This window comes from Myotis daubentonii, chromosome 10, assembly GCF_963259705.1.
Source record: "Myotis daubentonii chromosome 10, mMyoDau2.1, whole genome shotgun sequence".
NCBI classification, from domain to species: Eukaryota; Metazoa; Chordata; class Mammalia; order Chiroptera; family Vespertilionidae; genus Myotis; species Myotis daubentonii.
In genome coordinates this window covers 31,410,857-31,431,671 of record NC_081849.1, presented here as the reverse complement: position 1 = coordinate 31,431,671, position 20,815 = coordinate 31,410,857, and the positions used below count along the sequence as shown (strand labels likewise).

At 40.4% G+C, this 20,815-nt stretch overlaps 1 protein-coding gene across 2 annotated transcripts in view; it reads right to left on the bottom strand.

Moving 5' to 3' along the window:
• Window positions 1–619: 619 nt before the first annotated feature.
• Window positions 620–20,815, bottom strand: part of IFT56 (intraflagellar transport 56) — a 46,551-nt gene continuing 26,355 nt past the window's right edge. For both annotated transcript variants that reach the window (XM_059711927.1, XM_059711928.1), the window contains 9 exons: window positions 18,042–18,097; window positions 14,966–15,019; window positions 13,413–13,476; window positions 12,283–12,371; window positions 11,760–11,843; window positions 10,787–10,856; window positions 8,869–8,975; window positions 4,867–5,000; window positions 620–3,215 (listed from right to left, as the gene is read on the bottom strand). In XM_059711927.1, the coding sequence (XP_059567910.1) occupies window positions 3,104–3,215; window positions 4,867–5,000; window positions 8,869–8,975; window positions 10,787–10,856; window positions 11,760–11,843; window positions 12,283–12,371; window positions 13,413–13,476; window positions 14,966–15,019; window positions 18,042–18,097 (770 nt within the window). In that variant the 3' untranslated portion in view covers window positions 620–3,103. The remainder of the gene's footprint in view (window positions 3,216–4,866; window positions 5,001–8,868; window positions 8,976–10,786; window positions 10,857–11,759; window positions 11,844–12,282; window positions 12,372–13,412; window positions 13,477–14,965; window positions 15,020–18,041; window positions 18,098–20,815) is intronic.

The window sequence follows — 20,815 nt, the reverse complement described above, 5'->3', positions numbered from 1 at the left end:
TTCCAGTGCCTTCTCTTACCTCTCAAGACTTTGTTCCTACTGATGACAACAACCACATTTTACTCTGTTTACTTGTGTAGACTTCTGGTTAAGCTTTTTTTTAAAATTAAATTTATTGGAGTGACATTGGTTAATAAAATTATATAGTTTTCAAGTGTACACTTCTATGATACATCATCTGTATTTTGCACTGTGTGCCCAGAGACTGCGCTCCTTAAGGGTCAGGACTATGTGTGATATTTGAATCCCCAGCACCTAGTATATCTTAGCACATGATCAAACAATAATTAGATGGGAACCAAATTACGTGAGGTCACAAGTCCCCTGCCCTACCAATTACTATATGCATGACTATTAAATTAACAAGAATTTGAGAGCTTTCTTTGTGAGGTGTCTTATGCACCGGAATGAGCTAACTCAGCAAAGAGCCAAACCCAATATGACTTAGCAGGAACCAGGAGCCTTAATGGACAGGGATTCTTAGGGATTATCTACTTTCCTCTCTTATAAGTGTAATTTGTGGAGCCCCAAACTTTTTTTTTTTCCCTTCACTCTGGGGTCAGGAAAGAAAGGGGAGAAGGCACATGACATACCCAGGGCTCGCACTCACCACACTTAGAATATCATAATAAGAACGAAATAATAAACTTTAATTTTAATATGTTACAGTACAATTATTATTTTGAAGTACAAAAATAATTGTAATTTTTTTTTTACATTTGCAAGTAATATCTTCTGCAGACTATAAATACTACCTGGATGCTGTTAGGGCTATATGATACTTAACGGCCATTTGAGAACAGAGACCAGGGAGGGGGACAAACTTGCTTGACACCAGGAATCAGACCATAAAAGGAACTGAAACTGTCCTGAAGACACCTGATCGCACACCTGCATTCCATCCACATTCCAAGCCCACCGATTCAGCCCCCAAACCCACTGACGACAAGAGCTTCCCGCCAGTGACTGCATATAAGGATGAACTCCAGCTCCTGAGTGTTGCCATCATCGCCCCAATGTCCCTTGGCTTGGTGCTGTGTAGCCCTTCCCTTAGGATATCCCACCCCCCATCCCCCAACCCCTTTCCTTAAATAAATTCAATTCTTCTTTTTCCACCATCTGAGATGGCTATTTAGCCTGCCCGTGCACCACAACCATGCTAACCTTTCAGATGCTATGAACTGCACACGTTATACAACATTCCTAGGCCTGGACCTACCTTTCTCCTGTATCGTCACATGGAGAAAAGCAGTTGTGCAAACCACTCTGCAGTCTTCAGACCATATCAAGACCTTTTAGAAGTAGTTATCCTGAATGGCGGAACTGGATGGTATCTTTCCTAAACTAGTCTTTATGGTTTTTGGTTTTGTTTGGTTTTTGTTCAATTCTATAGATTGAAAACTTTTTAAGAATTAGTTTAAAATTCTGGGAATTGCTATTTTTGGAATATCAGATCCTACCCCCCAAAAAAGACAGAAAAACACAGGGAGAAGTATTAAATTCAATAAAAGCTCATTTAAAAGTAAATCACCATCAGTGGGAAAGCTTTTCAAATATAGGGAATTTGAAAATAACAGCAATTAACTAGAAGGCACATTTCATCGCCAAAAGCCACTGAGGAGTTCCATCTTTTTTCCACTATTACTTTTCCTAATCTTTTAAGAATAACAAGAAGGATTCTAAAAATTATAGTGGGTTCTTCTCAGATCTGATGCACCTAGTACTTTGGATGCTGAAAACCAATTATTAAAAATGTAGGAACAACGTATTGAGGAAACAGGAGCTTTATCATATGAAAAGGAGGTAACTTTTTTTTCTAAAATTCAGTTATTCAGGCCAGTTCCTTTATTTGTGCTCTGAACTGCTTAGATCTGGGTCTAAGATAAAAGACAAGAAAACTGGTCATCTTCCTGAGTAGAGCTGAAAGAACCTTTGCAACTGTTCAGAAGTATCTGAGGTCTTGGATCATCTCTCTTTGGCTGCTTTGACTCCTTCCATGTTCCCATCTCTAGTCTATACACCTTCTTCATCCATAGAGACGGCTCTGCACTTCCTACACCTGTAATACTGGGTGCCTTAAACTCAAAGAAAAAAATATGGTGTAGAAACAAAGGTAATCCGGTACATAAAAATATGCAGGTCTATTTTCTGAAAATAGCCTAAGAATGCTCACTTGTATAATAGGTTTACGTGGAGAAAGCTCAGAACATGGAGCTGGGATATTACTTAGGATAGAGCCCAGCCATTAGGAAATCCCTCAAAGGGCTCTACACACCCATGTTCTACATCATTACATTGATACATGGCCGTAATGCACACACATAGCCTTTGCAGCCCTACTTTCAAAATTGATGTTTATTCAGCAAGATACACGAAGGGAAAACCTAACCTGTTTTGTTACCTAAAATATAATGAAGAAATGACAAATGAGAGTTCCTTAACAGATTTTTTTCATAGCACTCACCTTTTAAAAAACTGCAATGTTAGTCCACTGCAACATGTTATTATCATCGAGAATTCAGTTACTGAAAGATTAACCCCGAAGCCTATTATCTATTAATGAACGGGCAGCTTGATAAAGGTTCTTACTGACATTCTTAGAATCATCTAGCTATTTTAACTTCTGTTCTCCCAAGATTCAGAGACCCATTACAAAACTCTTTATGGAATTCCCCAGTAACAAGGGGTAGTGTACAGAGACAGCTGAAAATAAGATAATAGGATGATGGTGACTCTTGAGCATTAATGACATTTGTATTGCAGCTTGGAGAAAACGCCATAGAATGTAAATGTAAGAACAAAGCTATGCTGTTCTCCTTAAAGTCAGTAAATTACATGACAGTATTCTGAGTATTTTTGGAAGAAAGGCACCAGATAAGTTCAAAGTCTTATTGCGGGTTAGATCACACAGGGGCCACAGCACAGACTATGGCACTTGGTTCAGCCAGGAGGCAAGTCTAAGCAGTCACTAGTCTTGTGGCTTGAAGAACAAGGAAGGAAAACGTCAATAAAATAGAGTCCTGCATCTTACATTAAATTCAAGGAAAATGATTCCCAATTTCCTGTCAAAGCAGTGACTGGTTCCCTAGGCTCCGGAGGGACGTCAGACAGGCACCCTGTTCTCTTTGGCCCATTTCTTCATGATCCGGATGATGTACTCTACTTGGGTGTTACCCGTGCTTCTCAGTAGATGGAGCACTTCTCGAAGGGTCTCTCTGAGGAAAGAATTTGAAAGGAAAAGTGATTTAATAGAGAATGAATACTAACAGGTAAAATAAACTCTTAACTATTCTTCATATACTTCTAGTAGGGCATTTTTGGTAACAGACTCTTTCCCTGTGTATTCATAAACCAATTACAAACTTCCTAGCATTCTATCTTATTGTGGCATAGTAAAATGAAAATTCTTTTCACCAACCCAAGTTTTCCTTGTTTATTTATACTATCTATACACATGTATTAATCTTTTTGTCTTAATATGACATGAGTATTTTCATTTTTGTGCTTATTCTGCATGACAGAGGAAAAAGAGGGTATATCAACGAGCTGGGGGCAGACTTGGATCCCAATTCTAGCTCCTTACTAACAAGTCACTTAACTTGTCTGAGTCCCAGATTTCTCTTTGTTTAAGGTGGAAATTACCATAAACTGGGTATCACTGCCATATTTGTGAAATATTACAAAGCCAGAAGAATGGATGATTTCCTCAAGGAAAATAACATATTAAAAATACAGAAAAAAAGAAAGTTAAGAACCAAGAGTTAGCAAATGCCCAGTATTTATGTTTTAAGTAATTTAAATTTAATTAGAATTAGTGTTTTAAGTAATGCATACTAAAACTTCCCTATTACCTTATCAAATATACAGGTAACTGCATATTGATCCTTTTCCCTAAGAGTTCTCTCATGTTTTCGACTTATTTTTTCCTCTCAAAAACCTCTTTTACTTAACAAAATTCTTTTAAACTTTTATTTAGGACTGGAAGTAGATATAAAGCGGGAGGTAATTTTTGATAGATTGTTTTTTTTTGTTGTTTTTTTTTTTAAATATATTTTATTGATTTTTTACAGAGAGGAAGGGATAGAGATAGAGAGTTAGAAACATCGATGAGAGAGAAACATCGATCAGCTGCCTCCTGCACATCTCCTACTGGGGATATGCCCGCAATCCAGGTACATGCCCTTGACCGGAATCGAACCTGGGACCTTTCAGTCCGCAGGCCGACGCTCTATCCACTGAGCCAAACCGGTTTCGGCATTGATAGATTGTTTACTTATAAAATAATCACACCTGCTATTCATACATCAGTAACAAATACATTCCATGAAGTTATTTTTAGAACACTGAATTTAGTTTTAAGCATTTCAATTTTTGTTACAAATGGAGCTACAAGCCACTTAATTTTATTTAATCTAATGTCTTAGTATTTTCTGGAATATTAGAGGCAAATGAAGAAAAAATTATTAACCACATCTACTCCATTCCTAATTCTTTGAGGCCTAAACTAAAAGACAAGAAAAAGATAATAGGCAAAGAAAAGATAGAAGAGATTGAGGAAGACTTTGTTTATGCAATGGCAATTCATTTAGAGGCAAATATTTATCTTGCTCTTATATTTGAGAGCTGTAGTATGCTCGATGCCCCCAGTATTAGGATTTAGAATGATGTGATTCTATAAAATAAAAAATTTCTGGAGGAAAAAGGTCAGCTACAAATATATAACATCATAAAGTTTTATTTTTATTCATCATTCTAAAACATCTTATACTTTTGAGTTTTCAGAAGAGGATGTCGTCATGAAAACAATGCTTTTTCCTCGCAAACCAGCAAATGAGTAGAGGTAGTGTTTGTGGTCTGTGCACTTACTTGGGTTCTCGCCCAGCTAAGATCATCTGGAAAATGCCCACACAGGCCCCCCTCTTGCCTTCCCAATATTCAGGGTTAGGATCCAGCCTCTCTAGGACATCAAAGGCTTTGGCGGAATAGTAAAACTGGCCCATCTGAATAAAAGAAAGAATTGTGCTAGCACTTGTAGTCACAAGATCACACAGAATGAAACTAAACATAAAGGTGCCGTGATGCAGAATTGTATAAAATGAGTGCATGGCCAAAACCGGTTTGGCTCAGTGGATAGAGCGTCGGCCTGCGGACTGAAGGGTCCCAGGTTCGATTCCGGTCAAGGGCATGTACCTGGGTTGCGGGCACATCCCCGATGGGAGATGTGCAGGAGGCAGCTGATCGATGCTTCTCTCTCATCGATGTTTCTAACTCTCTATCTCTCTCCCTTCCTCTCTGTAAAAAATCAATAAAATATATAAAAAAATAAAAATAAAAAAAAAAAATAAAATGAGTGCATGGGTAATGACAAAATTTTCTGTTAGCAAATTAGATAAATTTAAATTCTTTATTAAACCAAGAAAGAAGAAAATCAGTTTGCATACATAGACTCAATTTAAATTAGCTTACCTTCATTCAGTTTTCAACAGTATATATTTTTTACATATAGTCAGGTTATTCTATAAGCAACACATCTGTCATTTCTTCTAATTATATTCTAATCTTGAGAATAAATTCCAACAACTGTGATTTGAACCGAGTATTTTTCATGTCTTCTCAGTACATTCTGTAGGGGATTACTATCATTTATTTTATGCTACTTTGATCATGTTCAACCCAAGAGGATGGTCTTTCCCTGACCTCGTCTAAATTCTCAGTATGCTTAGATGTATGCTGAATACTACTCTAAAAAACCAACTCTTGCCGAACCGGTTTGGCTCAGTGGATAGAGCGTCGGCCTGCGGACTCTAGGGTCCCGGGTTCGATTCCGGTCAAGGGCATGTACCCTGGTTGCGGGCACATCCCCAGTGGGGGGCGTGCAGGAGGCAGCTGATCGATCTCTCTCATCGATGTTTCTAACTCTCTATCCCTCTCCCTTCTTCTCTGTGGAAAATCAATAAAATATATTTTTTAAAAAAACCACCAACTCTTTAAAACATTTAATTTATTTTGACATATCTTTCCTTGGCCTTGTAGAAAACGCTGAATAACATTAACTTTTGCTTAGATGAGTTTACTTGACTGGCAATCAAAAATGTATAGTGGTATATAGCAATTTCACTAAAGGCTGCAAATTGCTGAGTAGTCCTCTAGCCAGTGTGGTTTAGTTACTTCTCCATTCCTATAAACTGTTGTCATAAACATTTACCAATTTCTTATTTTAAAAATATATTTTATTGATTTTTTTTTCAGAGAGGAAGGGATAGGGATAGAAAATTAGAAACATCGATGAGAGAGAAACATTGATCAGCTGCCTCCTGCACACCCTCTACTGGGGATATGCCCACAACCAAATTACATGCCCTTGACCAAACCGAACCTGGGACCCTTCAGTCTGCGGGCTGACGCTCTATCCACTGAGCCAAACCAGTTAAGGCCATTTACCAATTTCTTGAAGAGCTCTATTGCATTCTTAGCATAACTTTTTCTCTACTTCAGGGAAAACACAACTTTCCTCCCTTCAGTTCAAATTATACCGTCATTCATCCTTCCTTCTTTTCTGTCTATCTCACAGGGAGAAGTGTTCTTTTACTTTAAGAGGGTGGAGGCAGGGAGAGACAGAGACAGAGAAACATTGATGTCAAAGAGACACATCCATTGGTTGCCTCCTGCACTCACCCTGATGGGAGCCAGGGATTGAGCCTGCAAACCGAGGCACTTGCCCTTGACCAGAATTGAACCTGCAGCCGTTCAGTCCATGGGCTGACACTCTATCCACTGAGCAAAACTGGCTAGGGCGAGAAGTGTTCCTATTCCTTTTCAAAGTTAACCCTTCTTCCTATGTCCTCTTAAGCACTTTTCAGGGTGAAATAACACACATAGAGAACGTTGCATGCTACATAAATGCGCAGTTTAATGTCTGATTATAAGGTGAATACAAGTGTAACCACCACGCGGGTCAAGAAAGGAAACATTGACAGCAAAACAGAAGCTCTTTGTGTCCCTTCCAAACCACAACCTTCTCCTTCCCTCTGAATTAACTACTATTCCAACTTTTATGGTCGTCAGTCTTTTGACTTTCTTTATAAGCACCTATGTGTATATCTTTAGATAATATAATTGAGTATTGCACTTAGAATTTTATCTATCTACACTAATAAAAGAGAAAAATGGTAATTGGCGTACGACGATACCCTTTTCATTGGCTAATCAGGGCTATATGCAAATTAACTGCCAACTAAGATTGGCAGTTAACTGCCAACAAGATGGCGGTTAATTTGCATATGTAGGCACAATGCAGGGAGGCGAAAGGGAAAGCAGGAAAAAGCCCCCTGCCACTGACAGTGATCGGAAACCCAGCCATCGGAAATACAAGCCCCCCAGCCATGATCAGAGAATCAGGTGCCTTTTCCGCCCTGGCCAATGATAGCAGGAAGTAGGGGTGGAGCCAGCGATGGGAGCTGGGCACGGTCGAAGCTGGCAGTCCCGGGAGCTAGGGGTCCCTTGCCTGGGCCTAAAGCGAAGCCCACGATCGCAGGGCCGCTGCAGCTGCGGGTCCCCGCTGCCCGGGCCGGACGCCTCAGCCAGAGGCCTCAGGCCTGGGCAAGGGGCCGATCCTGCGATTGGAGGGTGATGGGGGTCAACACCTGAGGGCTCCCAGTATGTGAGAGGGGGCAGGCTGGGCTGAGGGACACTCCCCACCCCCACACCCAGTGCATGAATTTTATGCACCGGGCCCCTAGTATAAAATAATACTATAAATACTCTTGTGTCTTGTGTATATAAGATTCACCTATATTGCTGTATATAACTCTATAATTGTTTTTTAAAAACAATTCTTTATTGTTGAAAGTATTTTTTTCTTCCCTTTCCTTTCTGTTCATCTTCATCCTCTGTCTCCATTGAGCCAAACCGGTTAGGGCATGATTCTTTTTTAAAAAATTTGATTTCAGAGGGAGGGAGGGAGGGAGGGATAGAAACATCAGTGATGAGAGAGAATCACTGATCACCTGCCTCCTGCATGCCCCCTACTGGGTATCAAGCCCACAACCCAGGCATGTACCCTGACTGAGAATGGAACTGCAACCTCCTGGTTCACAGGTTGATGCTCAACCACTGAGCCCCACCAGCCAGGCTGGCTGTAATGATTCATTTTGACTAACAATAGACTCTCTTTACCTTTACCTGACATTTTTCTCATCTTTTGGATAAGCAGAAATATACCAAAAATAGGAATTTCTGGAATTTGAGGCGAATTTTTAAAAACGCTCTTAATTTTTAAAAAGCTCCCCCTGCCTTTCCAATGCCCTACACACACACACACACACACACACACACACACACACACACAGTCAGACCTTTACTAAATGACTGCGTCTTCTTTTTCCTTTTCTGGTTCCTTTGTCTTTCCTGTCCACTATTGGCATATTAGTATTCCCTACGGTTTACAACAACTTACTTTTCTCATTTTACTTTCTTATCTGGGCAATCCCACTGTTTTTCAGGGTTTCAATTACTACTGAAATGTTGATGATTTCTCTAAATGTCTCTAGATGTTAGAGGACATCTTTCTTAAGCTTCAAAACCAAATTTCCAAATCCTGGGTGAATGGATGCTATCTAAAGATTCACAGCCTTTGGAAATCTAAAACCTCCTCTCTAAATCATTATTTCATATACACATAAAAAAACCCCGTCATGCTATCTATCTCTGAACTCAGTTCATTCATAACAGAGATGACATTTCTGCTATCACTATGCAAATATTCTCACCAACAGCCATTTAGTCTGTAGGACACTTTCCCCTAACACTTAGCTAATGCTGCATTGTGATGCTGATCTTCAATTTCCCTGTATCCTCATTCAGACTCACCTTGTAGCAGTCATTAGCAATGAGCTGTAAGAGGCTAAAGGACTCGCCAGAGGTTTCCATCTTGAGATAAAGTTCCCAGGCTAGTCTTGGTTTCTTATTCATTATATCTACAAAAAAGAAACAAAGATTTATGCTTTTTAAATGTACAAGAAATAAATTTCCACATCTTGCTATTTTATGGATTTAGTTCTATGTTTCAAATATAAAAAGTAATGCTAAATTGCCCTAACTGGTTTGGCTCAGTGGATAGAGCGTCGGCCTGCGGACTCAAGGGTCCCAGGTTTGATTCCAGTCAAGGGCATGTACCTTGGTTGCGGGCACATACCCAGTAGGGAGTGTGCGGGAGGCAGCTGATCGATGTGTCTCTCTCATCGATGTTTCTAACTCTCAATCCCTCTCCCTTCCTCTCTGTAAAAAAATCAATAAAATATATATATTTTTAAAAATGCTAAATAGCTCTTACATGGAAAGCTCGCAATGTTGGCATTAAGTTGGTTCCCTATCTGAATTATACCGTACTTATTTTTTATTTAAGTTAGTATTCAGATAATTATGTCTTTTTAAGTTGGGTTGATTTCTAGTAGTTCCCACTTAGGTCATCTGCTTAAAAGAGAACACCTATCATTCATTCAATTCTGCTCATATATTTTCAGCCTCACTTAGAATATCTGACAGCTAAAATTTTCCTGCAACCTTAAAACTCAAGGAACATTTTTTTAAAAAATATATTTTATTGATTTTTTACAGAGAGGAAAGGAGAGTGATAGAGAGCCAGAAACATCGATGAGCGAGAAACATCAATCAGCTGCCTCCTGCACACTCCCCACTGGGGATGTGCCCGCAACCAAGGCACATGCCCTTGACCAGAATTGAACCCGGGACCCTTCAGTCCGCAGGCCGACGCTCCATCCACTGAGCCAAACCGGTTCTGGCTCAAGGAACATTTTAAATCCAGATGAACAGAAGGAGCAAGAAAAAATAGGAGGGAGAGAGAGAGAGAGAGAGAGAGAGAGAGAGAGAGAGAGAGAGACAGAGAGACAGAGAGACAGAGAGAGACAGAGACTGTAAGCTAAATAATATTTTAAAAATTATGTTTTCGACATTTTGCCCCATTTTAGTTCTGCACCATAGTGAAAAGATAAAATTAGCTTAACAGTTTCATTTCACACAAAACAACACTGTAAACTGGAAACTTTAACAGGAAGAACCTGCCATCTTTCAGGACTGGACATGCTAGGGCAATGCTACATGGCAGACCTAATCACACGGTAGAATTATATATGTGCATGGCCACCCTAACTGACCAGCATTAATAACACTGTAAACTGAGGCTCATTAATAACACAATTTTGGTGTTCACTTGTTTTATAGCACAAAACAAAATTAGAAAATGCTCAGTATAATTTCCTTCCAGAAGATTTTGCAGCGGGGAACAAAAAGATAATTCTTCGATAACATTTGAAAGAAGACTCACAGCCCAGCTGGTGTGACTTGAGTGGTTGAGCGTCGACCTGTGAACCAGGAGGTCACAGATCCGATTCCTGGTTAGGGCACATGCCCAGTTTGCAGGCTCGATCCCCAGTGTGAGGCATGCAGGAGGCAGCCTATCAGTGAATTCTTCTCATCACTGATGCTTTTACTCTTTCTCTCTCCCTTCCTCTCTGAAATCAATAAAAATATATCTTTAAAAAAAAAAGACTCACAGTATGATCATGGAGATATAAAGTACAGCATAGGGAATACAGTCAATAATATTATAATAACTACACATGGTATCAGATAGGTACTAGATTTATCAGGGTGATAACTTAGTAAGTTATATAATGTCTAATCACTAGGGTATACACCTGAAACTAATATAATATTGTATGTCAACTGTCATTGAAAAATAAAAAATTACAGTAAAAAAAAGACTCACAGCATCGAGCTAACCAACTGAGGTAAATGTAATCATTTTTTAACTTCTCACTTTGTATTAAAAGGAAAACCTGCAAGAAGAGGAAAGAAAGGGAATAAACATGAAGATGGTTTTGCAGTAAAAACATTCATATCTGCTTATCTTACATTAATGTTTAACACAGCCTAATAGATGACCAAATTCTACACAGGCTGCTAAGATAGTGAAGGACAAAATTGTGGTGATTTTAACATACTTCTCTGGTATTCATATCACAAGCTGACAAAAGGTTGGTAAGGATATAAAACACTTGAACAAAATAATTAACAACTGTACAATACATATTATTTTCAAGAATGCATGATCATGCTACTGGGCAATTTTAAAGGGTTGGTGTTACACAGACCACATTCTGTGACCACAATACGATTAAGTTAGAAATCAAAATTTAAAACCTGAGAAGGATAATGCATGCTTGAAAATCATAAAACATTTTAAAATAACTCAGTCAAAAGAGGAATCATAATGGAAATTAGTTGAATAATTTGTTGACTAACAAAATTCAATTGAATAATTCAACTGAATTATTTTGAATAATTTAAACAAATCACTCTATGAAGTTAGAAGCAAGATCATTGTTAGCCTTATAGTAAAGAGATTGATTCAAAGAGGGGATGAGGAGGTTTCTAGGATTATGATAATATTCTGTTTCATGATTTGGGTTCTAATTATTTGAAAAATCCATTTAGCAATATGCTTTGATTTATATACCTTTCTCCATTTATATTATGCTTTTATAAAATTTATCAGAAAAGGAAAACATTTATGTGGTCATAAAATCCATATACCTATTCACATTGTACTTTCTAATGTGACCTAAGAAAAAAAGAAACTTTTACTAGTCCTTTACCCTTGAACATTTTATTTCAGTGAGAAAAAGACAACAATGTTTTTAGACAGAATCATTCGAATGCCTTCTAAAGCAGGTACCCACCTCTTCACCCTCACTGGTATTGCCTGTTGCAGCTTTGGCTTGTGCATAATTAAAGTTAAAGATGTCATCATTATAGAAGTAACTCTGAAAAACATCCCAAGAACAGGTCACATTGAGCATCACCATATAAAATAGAAAAACATGTTATACAAGATAAACACAAAAATAAGCGTAAGGAATTAGCTGATGCCACCATAATAAAAAGGCCATCTCTAAGAATATCTTCTCGCCGAAACCAGTTTGGCTCAGTGGATAGAGCGTCGGCCTGCGGACTGAAAGGTCCCAGGTTTGATTCCGGTCAAGGGCATGTACCTGGGTTGCGGGCACATCCCCAGTGGGAGATGTGCAGGAGGCAGCTGATTGATGTTTCTATCTCATCGATGTTTCTAACTCTCTATCTAACTCCCTTCCTCTCTGTAAAAAATCAATAAAATATATATTAAAAAAAAAAAGAATATCTTCTCTCCGACATATTATATATAGTATTTTGTATACCAAGTCATCTAGAAAATTCTATACTGACCTTAAATGAGTTGAGGTAAATCAGGACATCATCAAATTGCTTGAGCAGGAAGAAACAGGACGCCATGCACTGTCTCCCTGGTATTGTATCTGAGATGGAATGGGAACAGACACCATGTCTACTCAAGAAACTAAAAGGCATCTTTAGCAGAAATTTCAGTTATTTATAATTTAGAGATAGGAATGTATTACCAGACAGCTTTCTAGATTCTGAAGTTATAGCTTCTGTTTAGTGAACAAAACCTCAGCATAATGGAGATCACAGTACTTCAGAGTGACCAATAATCTCTCTCCATGTTAACTCTGAGTTCAAAATGAACACACGCCCTGCAGGTTACAGTATTCTCCAGATCACTTTTTATTTTCTTGCCCAACTCTGACACCTGCACATACAACTAATGTGGCGCGGTCTCCATCGTTACTCATCTAAGACAACTTAGCCCTTTTTAAAAATATATATATTTTTTGCCCTGACCGGTTTGGCTCAGTGGATAGAGCATTGGCCTGGGGACTGAAGGGTCCCAGGTTCGATTCTGGTCAAGGGCATGTACCTTGGTTGCGGGCATATCCCCAGTGCGGGGTGTGCAGGAGGCAGCTGATCGATGTTTCTCTCTTATCGATGTTTCTAGCTCTCTATCCCTCTCCCTTCCTCTCTGTAAAAAAAGCAATAAAATATATTTTAAAATATATATATATATATATATATATATATATATATTTTTACTGATTTCAGAGAGGAAGGGAGAGGGAGAGAGAGATATAACATCAATGAGAGAGAATCATTGACTGGCTGCCTCCTGCACGCCCCCACTGGGGATTGAGCCCACCACCCAGGGAATGTGCCTTAACCAGGAATCGAACTGTGACCTCCTGGTTCATAGGTTGATGCTCAACCACTGAGCCACACCGGCCAGGCAACGTAGCACTTTCGATCTCACATGGAGAATAAATTTGCCATGGAACCACCTGATCCTGATCCTGACCCAACCGTCTGTCTGATATCATATTCCTATCTGAGGCAGCAGACGGTTAGTGTCGCCTCCACGCTTGCCATTGGCTCAAACTTGACCAGACAGTATATAACCAGCTCAAATTATGGATCATGTTCATAAGTACATATTTCAGACATACCACATTCACTAGCTGATCCTCCCACCAACTGGAAGAACTGCTGGGCAATTTTCATATGATCCCTCTGAAAAACAAAGCAGAGCTTCTATAGAGGAATAAAATGAAAATATTTTATTTATATTATACTTTATGGTTTTAATGTACTTATCAGGATTTAACACATACTCTTGTTTTAAATTCTCCCAAACAAAACCAATTTTGATTAGCACACAACTAGAAAATGATAACCTGAAACTGAATCAACACCTACTCTAGCCCTAGCCGGTTTGGCTCAGTGGATAGAGTGTCGGCCTGCAGACTGAAAGGTCCCAGGTTTGATTCTGGTCAAGGGCACGGTTGCAGGCTCCTCTTGGCCCGGGCCCTGGTCGGGGTGCATGCAGGAGGCAACCAATTGATGTGTCTCTCTCACATTGATGTTTCTCTCTCTCTGTTTCTCCCCCTCCCACTCTCTCTAAAAATCAATAGAAATATATCCTCGAGTGAGGATTAAAAAAAAACACAAAAACCTACTCTGGGACAGATAGAAAACAAGAAAAAAAAAATCCATCCCAAAGTTCTATCCTAAAAGTACCTTCACTAAATGAACTCATTCATGTACTCATTCATTCACTTAAATATTTATTACTCTTTTACCATATATTAGAACTTGTAATATGACTATGGTCATAACAAAGAGTATTTATTAAACAAACTCATTCATATATTCAATAACTTAATTGCCTATCTGTTAAATGAGGCTCTGTGAAGTGAGCTGGAGATAAGATTTATTTATATCTCACTTTGTTCCAAAAAGAACTTAATATTATTATTTAGAATATTAGAATTCTAAAAAATAATTCTTATTCTTTTTAGAATGTTAGATGAATAATATTTAGATTAATAAGAGCTTAATTTTAGACACAGTTTTTGTATTTATAAAAAGCATTCCAATAGAAACAATTATTCCCAATTTACAGATGCCAAAATTATAGCTCAGAGCTGTACAATGTTGAAAAAAAAGTCACTGAAAATAAGAATGAAGCTGTGCAATGACTAGATATATACACTGTTTAAAAATTGGGCTCTTTTTAAACAAAGCAACAATTCTTAGCATTAAAGACTTTTTTCAAAAAAAAAAAAAAAAAAAAGCCCTAGCTGGCTTGGCTCAGTGGATAGAGCATCAGCCTGCGGACTGAAGGGTCCCAGGTTCGATTCCAGCCAAGGGCACATGCTTGGGTTGCAGGCTCGATCCCCAGTGGAGGTCTTGCAGGAGGAAGCCAATCAATGATTCTCTCTCATCATTGATGTTTCTATCTCTCTCTCCTCTCTTCCTCTCTGAAATCAATAAAGAAATATATTTAATAAATAAATAAATAAATAAAGACTTTTTTCTTTTTTTTTGTCTTTAACAGAATTCTTTTTACAATGAGACCTGATTGGGGGGTATGGAGAAATGAGGACTGCAGAAGAGCCTATTTGTAAGCTTGCTGCTGGTTGAAGATTGACATTTGTTTTGTTTTTTCCCATACACTATAACTTGGCAAACTGTAGATTACCAGTGATGTCATACTCACCGATCCCATTTCCTGGCCAAGGGCTGCATTGACCACTCCTTTGAGGATATACTCCTGGAAACATGCAATAACACTGATTGATTTCAAAGGAATGTGGAGCTATGAGATATCTTTCAGGTTAATTATTTGCAACAACTCAGTACTTCACATATATTATCAAAAGTTACCCAGGGTCTCTTTTCTCTGTTCTATCCCTGGCCTGAATGAAAGAATTAAGAGATTTTCATTTGGTTCCAGCAGGCAAGTGTCCATATAACAGAACTCACCATATTTGTAAATTCTCAATCTTAAGCAGCAATAACACAGTGGGAACTTCTGGGAATTAAGTTTTATTTCATTTCAATATAATGGAAACAAATTAATAGTAAAAATGTTTACATAATAATTTGTATCACCTTGTCAGCCACTGCCATTCTCTGTGACCATTGCATATATATTATTTCCCCTTTTCAATGCTATAGTAACTTTCCTTTGCTAGTGACTCTTTCTTTCTTTCTTTTTTTTTTTTTTAAAGTGTCCTCTAGTTTTCATCTGTAAAGCATTCTCTTTTGGAGTCCTAGGGCCTCACCTATATCCTTGTCAGACTTGGTTCCATTCTTTAACAGACATCCTCCTTAGCAGCTTTATCAATTTTTATATGGGTGCTCTCCCTTTACTTAAGAAGCCTCATACTAGTAAAAAGAATCATACAGAAGATGCTAAAGCTTTTAATGCATTTGAGAAATATGTCTGTTTAGACTTCATGGGTTTTTCATTCCATAAGTAGAATGACTACTGTGTGCTTAGTGTACATAGCATTGGAGATACAATGCTGATACAAGGAGCTAATCATCAGGTGATGGGCGGAGACAAGTTGCAGGCAATTTACTAGCGATATACCAGTAAGTCGTTGCTTTCATCAGAATTCTAGATTCCAGTATTTTTAAACCTCAACTCTTTGGGGGAAATGACCACATATAAGGGAGTTTAAAAATACCCAAAACCCCAGGACATTCATTCTTATGTCAACAGTCTCACAAAACATTCCTAGATCAATACGTGGACTTTCCTGGGATTCTTTTTTTTTTTAATTAAATCTTTATTGTTCAGATTATTACATTTGTTCCTCTTTTTCCCCCCCATAACTCCCCTCCTCCCAGTTCCCGCCCCACCCTCCGCCCTCACTCCCCACCCACTGTCCTCATCCATAGGTGCACGATTTTTGTCCAGTCTCTTCCCGCATCTCCCATACCCCTTTCCCCCCCAAGAATAGTCAGTCCATTCCCTGTCTATGTCCCTGATTCTATTATAATCACCAGTTCATTCTGTTCATCAGATTATTTATTCACTTGATTCTTAGATTCACTTGTTGATAGATGCATATTTGTTGTTCATAATTTGTATCTTTACCTTTTTCTTCCTCTTCCTCTTCTTAAAGGATACCTTTCAGCACTTCATATAATCCTGGTTTGGTGGTGATGAACTCCTTTAGCTTTTCCTTATCTGTGAAGCTCTTTATCTGACCTTCAATTCTGAATGATAGCTTTGCTGGGTAAAGTAATCTTGGTTGTAGGTTCTTGGTATTCATCACTTTGAATATTTCTTGCCACTCCCTTCTGGCCTGCAAAGTTTCTGTTGAGAAATCAGCTGACAGTCGTATGGGTATTCCCTTGTAGGTAACTGAGTTTCTTTCTCTTGCTGCTTTTAAGATTCTCTCTTTGTCTTTTGCTCATGGCATTTTAATTATGATGTGTCTTGGTGTGGTCCTCTTTGGATTCCTTTTGTTTGGGGTTCTCCGCGCTTCTTGGACCTGTAAGTCCATTTCTTTCACCAGGTGGGGGAAGTTTTCTGTCATTATTTCTTCAAATAGGTTTTCAATATCTTGGTCTCTCTCATCTTCTGGCACCCCTATAATTCTGATGTTGGTACGCTTGAAGCTGTCCCAGAGGCTCCTTACACTATCCTCGCATTTTTGGATTCTTTTTTCATTTTGCTTTTCCGGTCGGGTGTTTTTTGCTTCCTCGCATTTCAAATCATTGACTTGGTTCTTGCGCTCCTCTGGTCTGCTGTCGGGAGACTGTATAATATTCGTTATTTCAGTCCGTGTATGCTTAATTTCTAGTTGGTTCCCCAACATAACATCGAGGGTCTCATTAGTTTTCTTGTAGATCTCATTAAGTTTATCGGCAGCTTCTAAACAGTTCTTGAGAGACCTTAAAAGTGTGGTTCTGAACTCTATATCTTCCATTGACAATTTTGTCCTGTTTCTTTGTCTCCGCATTTTGTTATGCTTTCTTGGCGCACCCCCTAGTGGTCTTTGTGCGCAGTCTTGTAGTTAAGCCTTGATTGTTGTAGCTAATACCAGGGAGGATTTGACCTCCAGGCCAAGTGGCTGTGAAAATTTGCTGTGTCTGCAGTGAGAGAACTTCTGTCCTCTAGGGAGGTGCTAATCTAGCCTTTGCCTGAGGCTATCTGGCAAATGCCTTTGTGCAGGGCTTGGGCGGGGCAGGTGGGTCTCACGGGATCAATAGGGCGGGCCGGAGAGAGCAGTTATGGCGGCTCTCAGTCCTGTCCCCAGGGGCTCTGCCTCTCTGAGTCCCAGCACCCGCTGCAAAGCTGGGAGAGAAAGCTGCACTCGCTCTGACCGAAGCCAGACAGTCCCACTTCTCCCGTTTGAGTCTGAGTCCCTAAAGACTCGCCCGTATCTGGAGCTCAGAGTCTGCGACTCCCTCCCGATTGAAAACAACAACCGCGCCCTCCGCTGCCAGCCGGCTCCTCGCACTCCACACCTCAGAATTTGACTTCAGCACTGCGCCTCCTCTGAGTGTCCGTATGCGTTTCTCTTTCCTCCTAGTTGTAGGACTTCCACTCAGCTAGCATTCCTGTGGTTCTGGGTGATGTCCGTTCCGTCTTTTAGTTTCACTTTTGAAGTAGTTGTTCAAGGCAGCAAACTCCGGCGTTAACCTATGCTGCCATCTTGGTTCTCCCCTGGGATTCTATAAGCAGTAATCTTCTTTAATATGCCTTCCAGCTATTGTTCCAAAGTTCCATTTTAAACACAACTTGGTTAGTAAAAATATAACATGTTCTTAATTACCTGAGGAGTAGCAGGTTCCAGATCCTTGATTAAGTTATAAGCTTCTTGTACATCATCTGAAATACAAAAAAATAAGTAGCTATACTAGTCCATATTTCAGCAAACTCTTCTGAAACAGTCACCAAAAAGTAAGATCCTTCAGTACTCAAACATTCGTGAGAATTATGATATACTAGAGGCCCGGTGCACAAAAATTTGTGCACTGGGGGGGGGGGGGAGGGGAGCCCCTCAGCCCGGCCTGTGCCCTCTGGCAGTCTGGGACCCCTCGGGAGATAACGACCTGCTGGCTTAGGCCTGCTCCTGGGTGGCAGAGGGCAGGCCCAATCCCTAGGTGCAGCCCCTGGTCGGGCTCAGAGCAGGGCCGATTGGGGAGTTGGGGCACCGCCCCCTGTCATGCACAGAGCAGGGTGGTTGGGAGGTTGTGATGCCACCCTCAGTCACGCTCAGGGTAGGGCTGGTTGGGGGGTTGGGGCACCATCCCCTGTCACACTCAAGGCAGGGTCGATGGGGAGGTTGCAGCGCCACCCCCTGTCACGCACAGAGCAGGGCCAATCAGGGGGTTGGGGCTCTGTACCCTGTCACGCACAGAGCAGGGCCCATCAGGGGGTTGGGGCGCCGCCTTCTATCACCCACAGAGCAGGGCCGATCAGGGGGTTGGGGCGCCGCCACTCTCACACTCAGGGCAGGGCCAATGGGGAGGTTATGGCTCTACCCCAGCCGTGGGCAAACTACGGCCCGCGGGCCGGATCTGGCCCGTTTGAAATTAATAAAACTAAAAAAAAAAAAGACTGTACCCTTTTATGTAATGATGTTTACTTTGAATTTATATTAGTTCACACAAACACTCCATCCATGCTTTTGTTCCGGCCCTCCGGTCCAGTTTAAGAACCTATTGTGGCCCTCGAGTCAAAAAGTTTGCCCACCCCTGCTCTATCCCGTCACACACAGAGCAGGGCCCGTGTGTGTGTGGGGGGGGAGGGTTGGGGCGCCACACCCTGTCACACACAGAGCCGCAGGGCGATCTGGGGGTTGGGGAGCTCCCCCCTATCAGGCACAGAGCAGGGCTGATCAGGGGGTTGGGGCGCCTTCCCCTGTCACGAACAGAGCAGGGTGGATAGGGAGGTTGTGGCCCCGCCCCCTGTCACACACAGAGCCGCAGGGCGATCAGGAGTTTGGGCGCTGCCCCCGTCACGCTGATCCCAGTGCTGGGAGGCATATTACCCTTTTACTATATAGGGTAGAGGCCTGGTGCACGGGTGGGTGCAGGCTGGTTTGCCCTGAAGGGTGTCCTGGATCAGGGTGGGGGTCCTCACTGGGGTGCCTGGCCAGCCTGGGTGAGGGGATGATGGCTGTTTGCAGCTGGTCACACATCCTTCAGGGTGGGGGTCCCCACTGGGGTGCCTGGCCAGTCTGGGTGAGGGGATGATGGCTGTTTGCAGCTGGTCACACACCCTTCAGGGTGGGGGTCCCCACTGGGGTGCCTGGCCAGTCTGGGTGAGGGGCTGAGGGCTGTTTTCAGGCTGGGGGTGACTGAAGCTCCCAACCGCTCCTGTTTTTCTTTTTTTTTTCTTTTTTATTCTGGGCCAGCTTTAGCTTTGAGGCTTGGCTCCAGCTCTTAGGCCTCCGCTGCTGAAAGTAGGTTTCTGGCCTTTGCTTACAATGTTGCGATCCTGATGGCTGAAGCCCAGCGGACTAAAGCAGGTTTCTGGGGTTTTGTTTAGCTTCTATATTTGTTACATAGTTGCTTAGAGTTGCAGCACAGAGGCCTGCAGCGGCAGGCCGGGAACGTTGGAGTCCTCCGTCACTGAAGCAAGCAAGCCTCATGTTAGTTTCAAGCTGCCTGGCTGCCAGCCACCATCTTGGCTGGCAGTTAATTTGCATATTGCCCTGATTAGCCAATGGGAAGGGTAGTGGTCGTACGCTAATTACCATGTTTCTCTCTCTCTCTCTCTTTTTTTTTTTTTTACCATGTTTCTCTTTTATTAGATAGGATTTTATCTGTCCTTTAAGCCGCTGTCAAGTTCAATGTTGAACAGTTATCCTAAAGATAACCAAATATCCTTAGGAAACCCATATTAAGCCATGTAGCACTTAAAAAATGTTCAAGCAAAAAATATAGATTGGGTGTTACATACCAATGACATTAGTTATCTAAGAAAAACAACCATTTTTTAAAATGTTTCAACAACAATAAAAAAGATATATACAGAGGTGAGCAAAAGTAGGTTAAATTATCAATCATCATTACCTAAAAGATAAATTCTAAGTAAGGATAACAAACAATAACAATAATAAGACAAATAATATAAATAAATATAATCATTAAATAAAATAATGAAACAAGAATAAACTCTGTTTCGTGTACTCACAACTATAAACCTACTTTTGCTGACCCCTTTATTAAGCATGTAGGAAATGACATGAAGTCTGTGATTTGCTTTCCAACATCTCAGCAACAACAAAAAAAGAGGGAGGAAAGATGAAAAAAGACTGTTAATATCTTAAAAACCATTGAATCTGGGATGATTATGTGGGTGTCCATACTACTTTTATTTATGTCTGAAAATTTTTATAATAAAAATTGACAATTAAAAGATTAATTTATGAAATATATAAGGTGCTTCTTTTTTTGTTTTATTTTTGTTAATCCTCATCTGAGGATATTTTTCCATTTATTTTTAGAGAGAGTGGAAGGGAGGGAAGGGGAGAAACAGAGAGAGAAAAGCATCGATGTGAGAGAGACACATCTATTGGTTGCCTTCCACAGGCGCCCA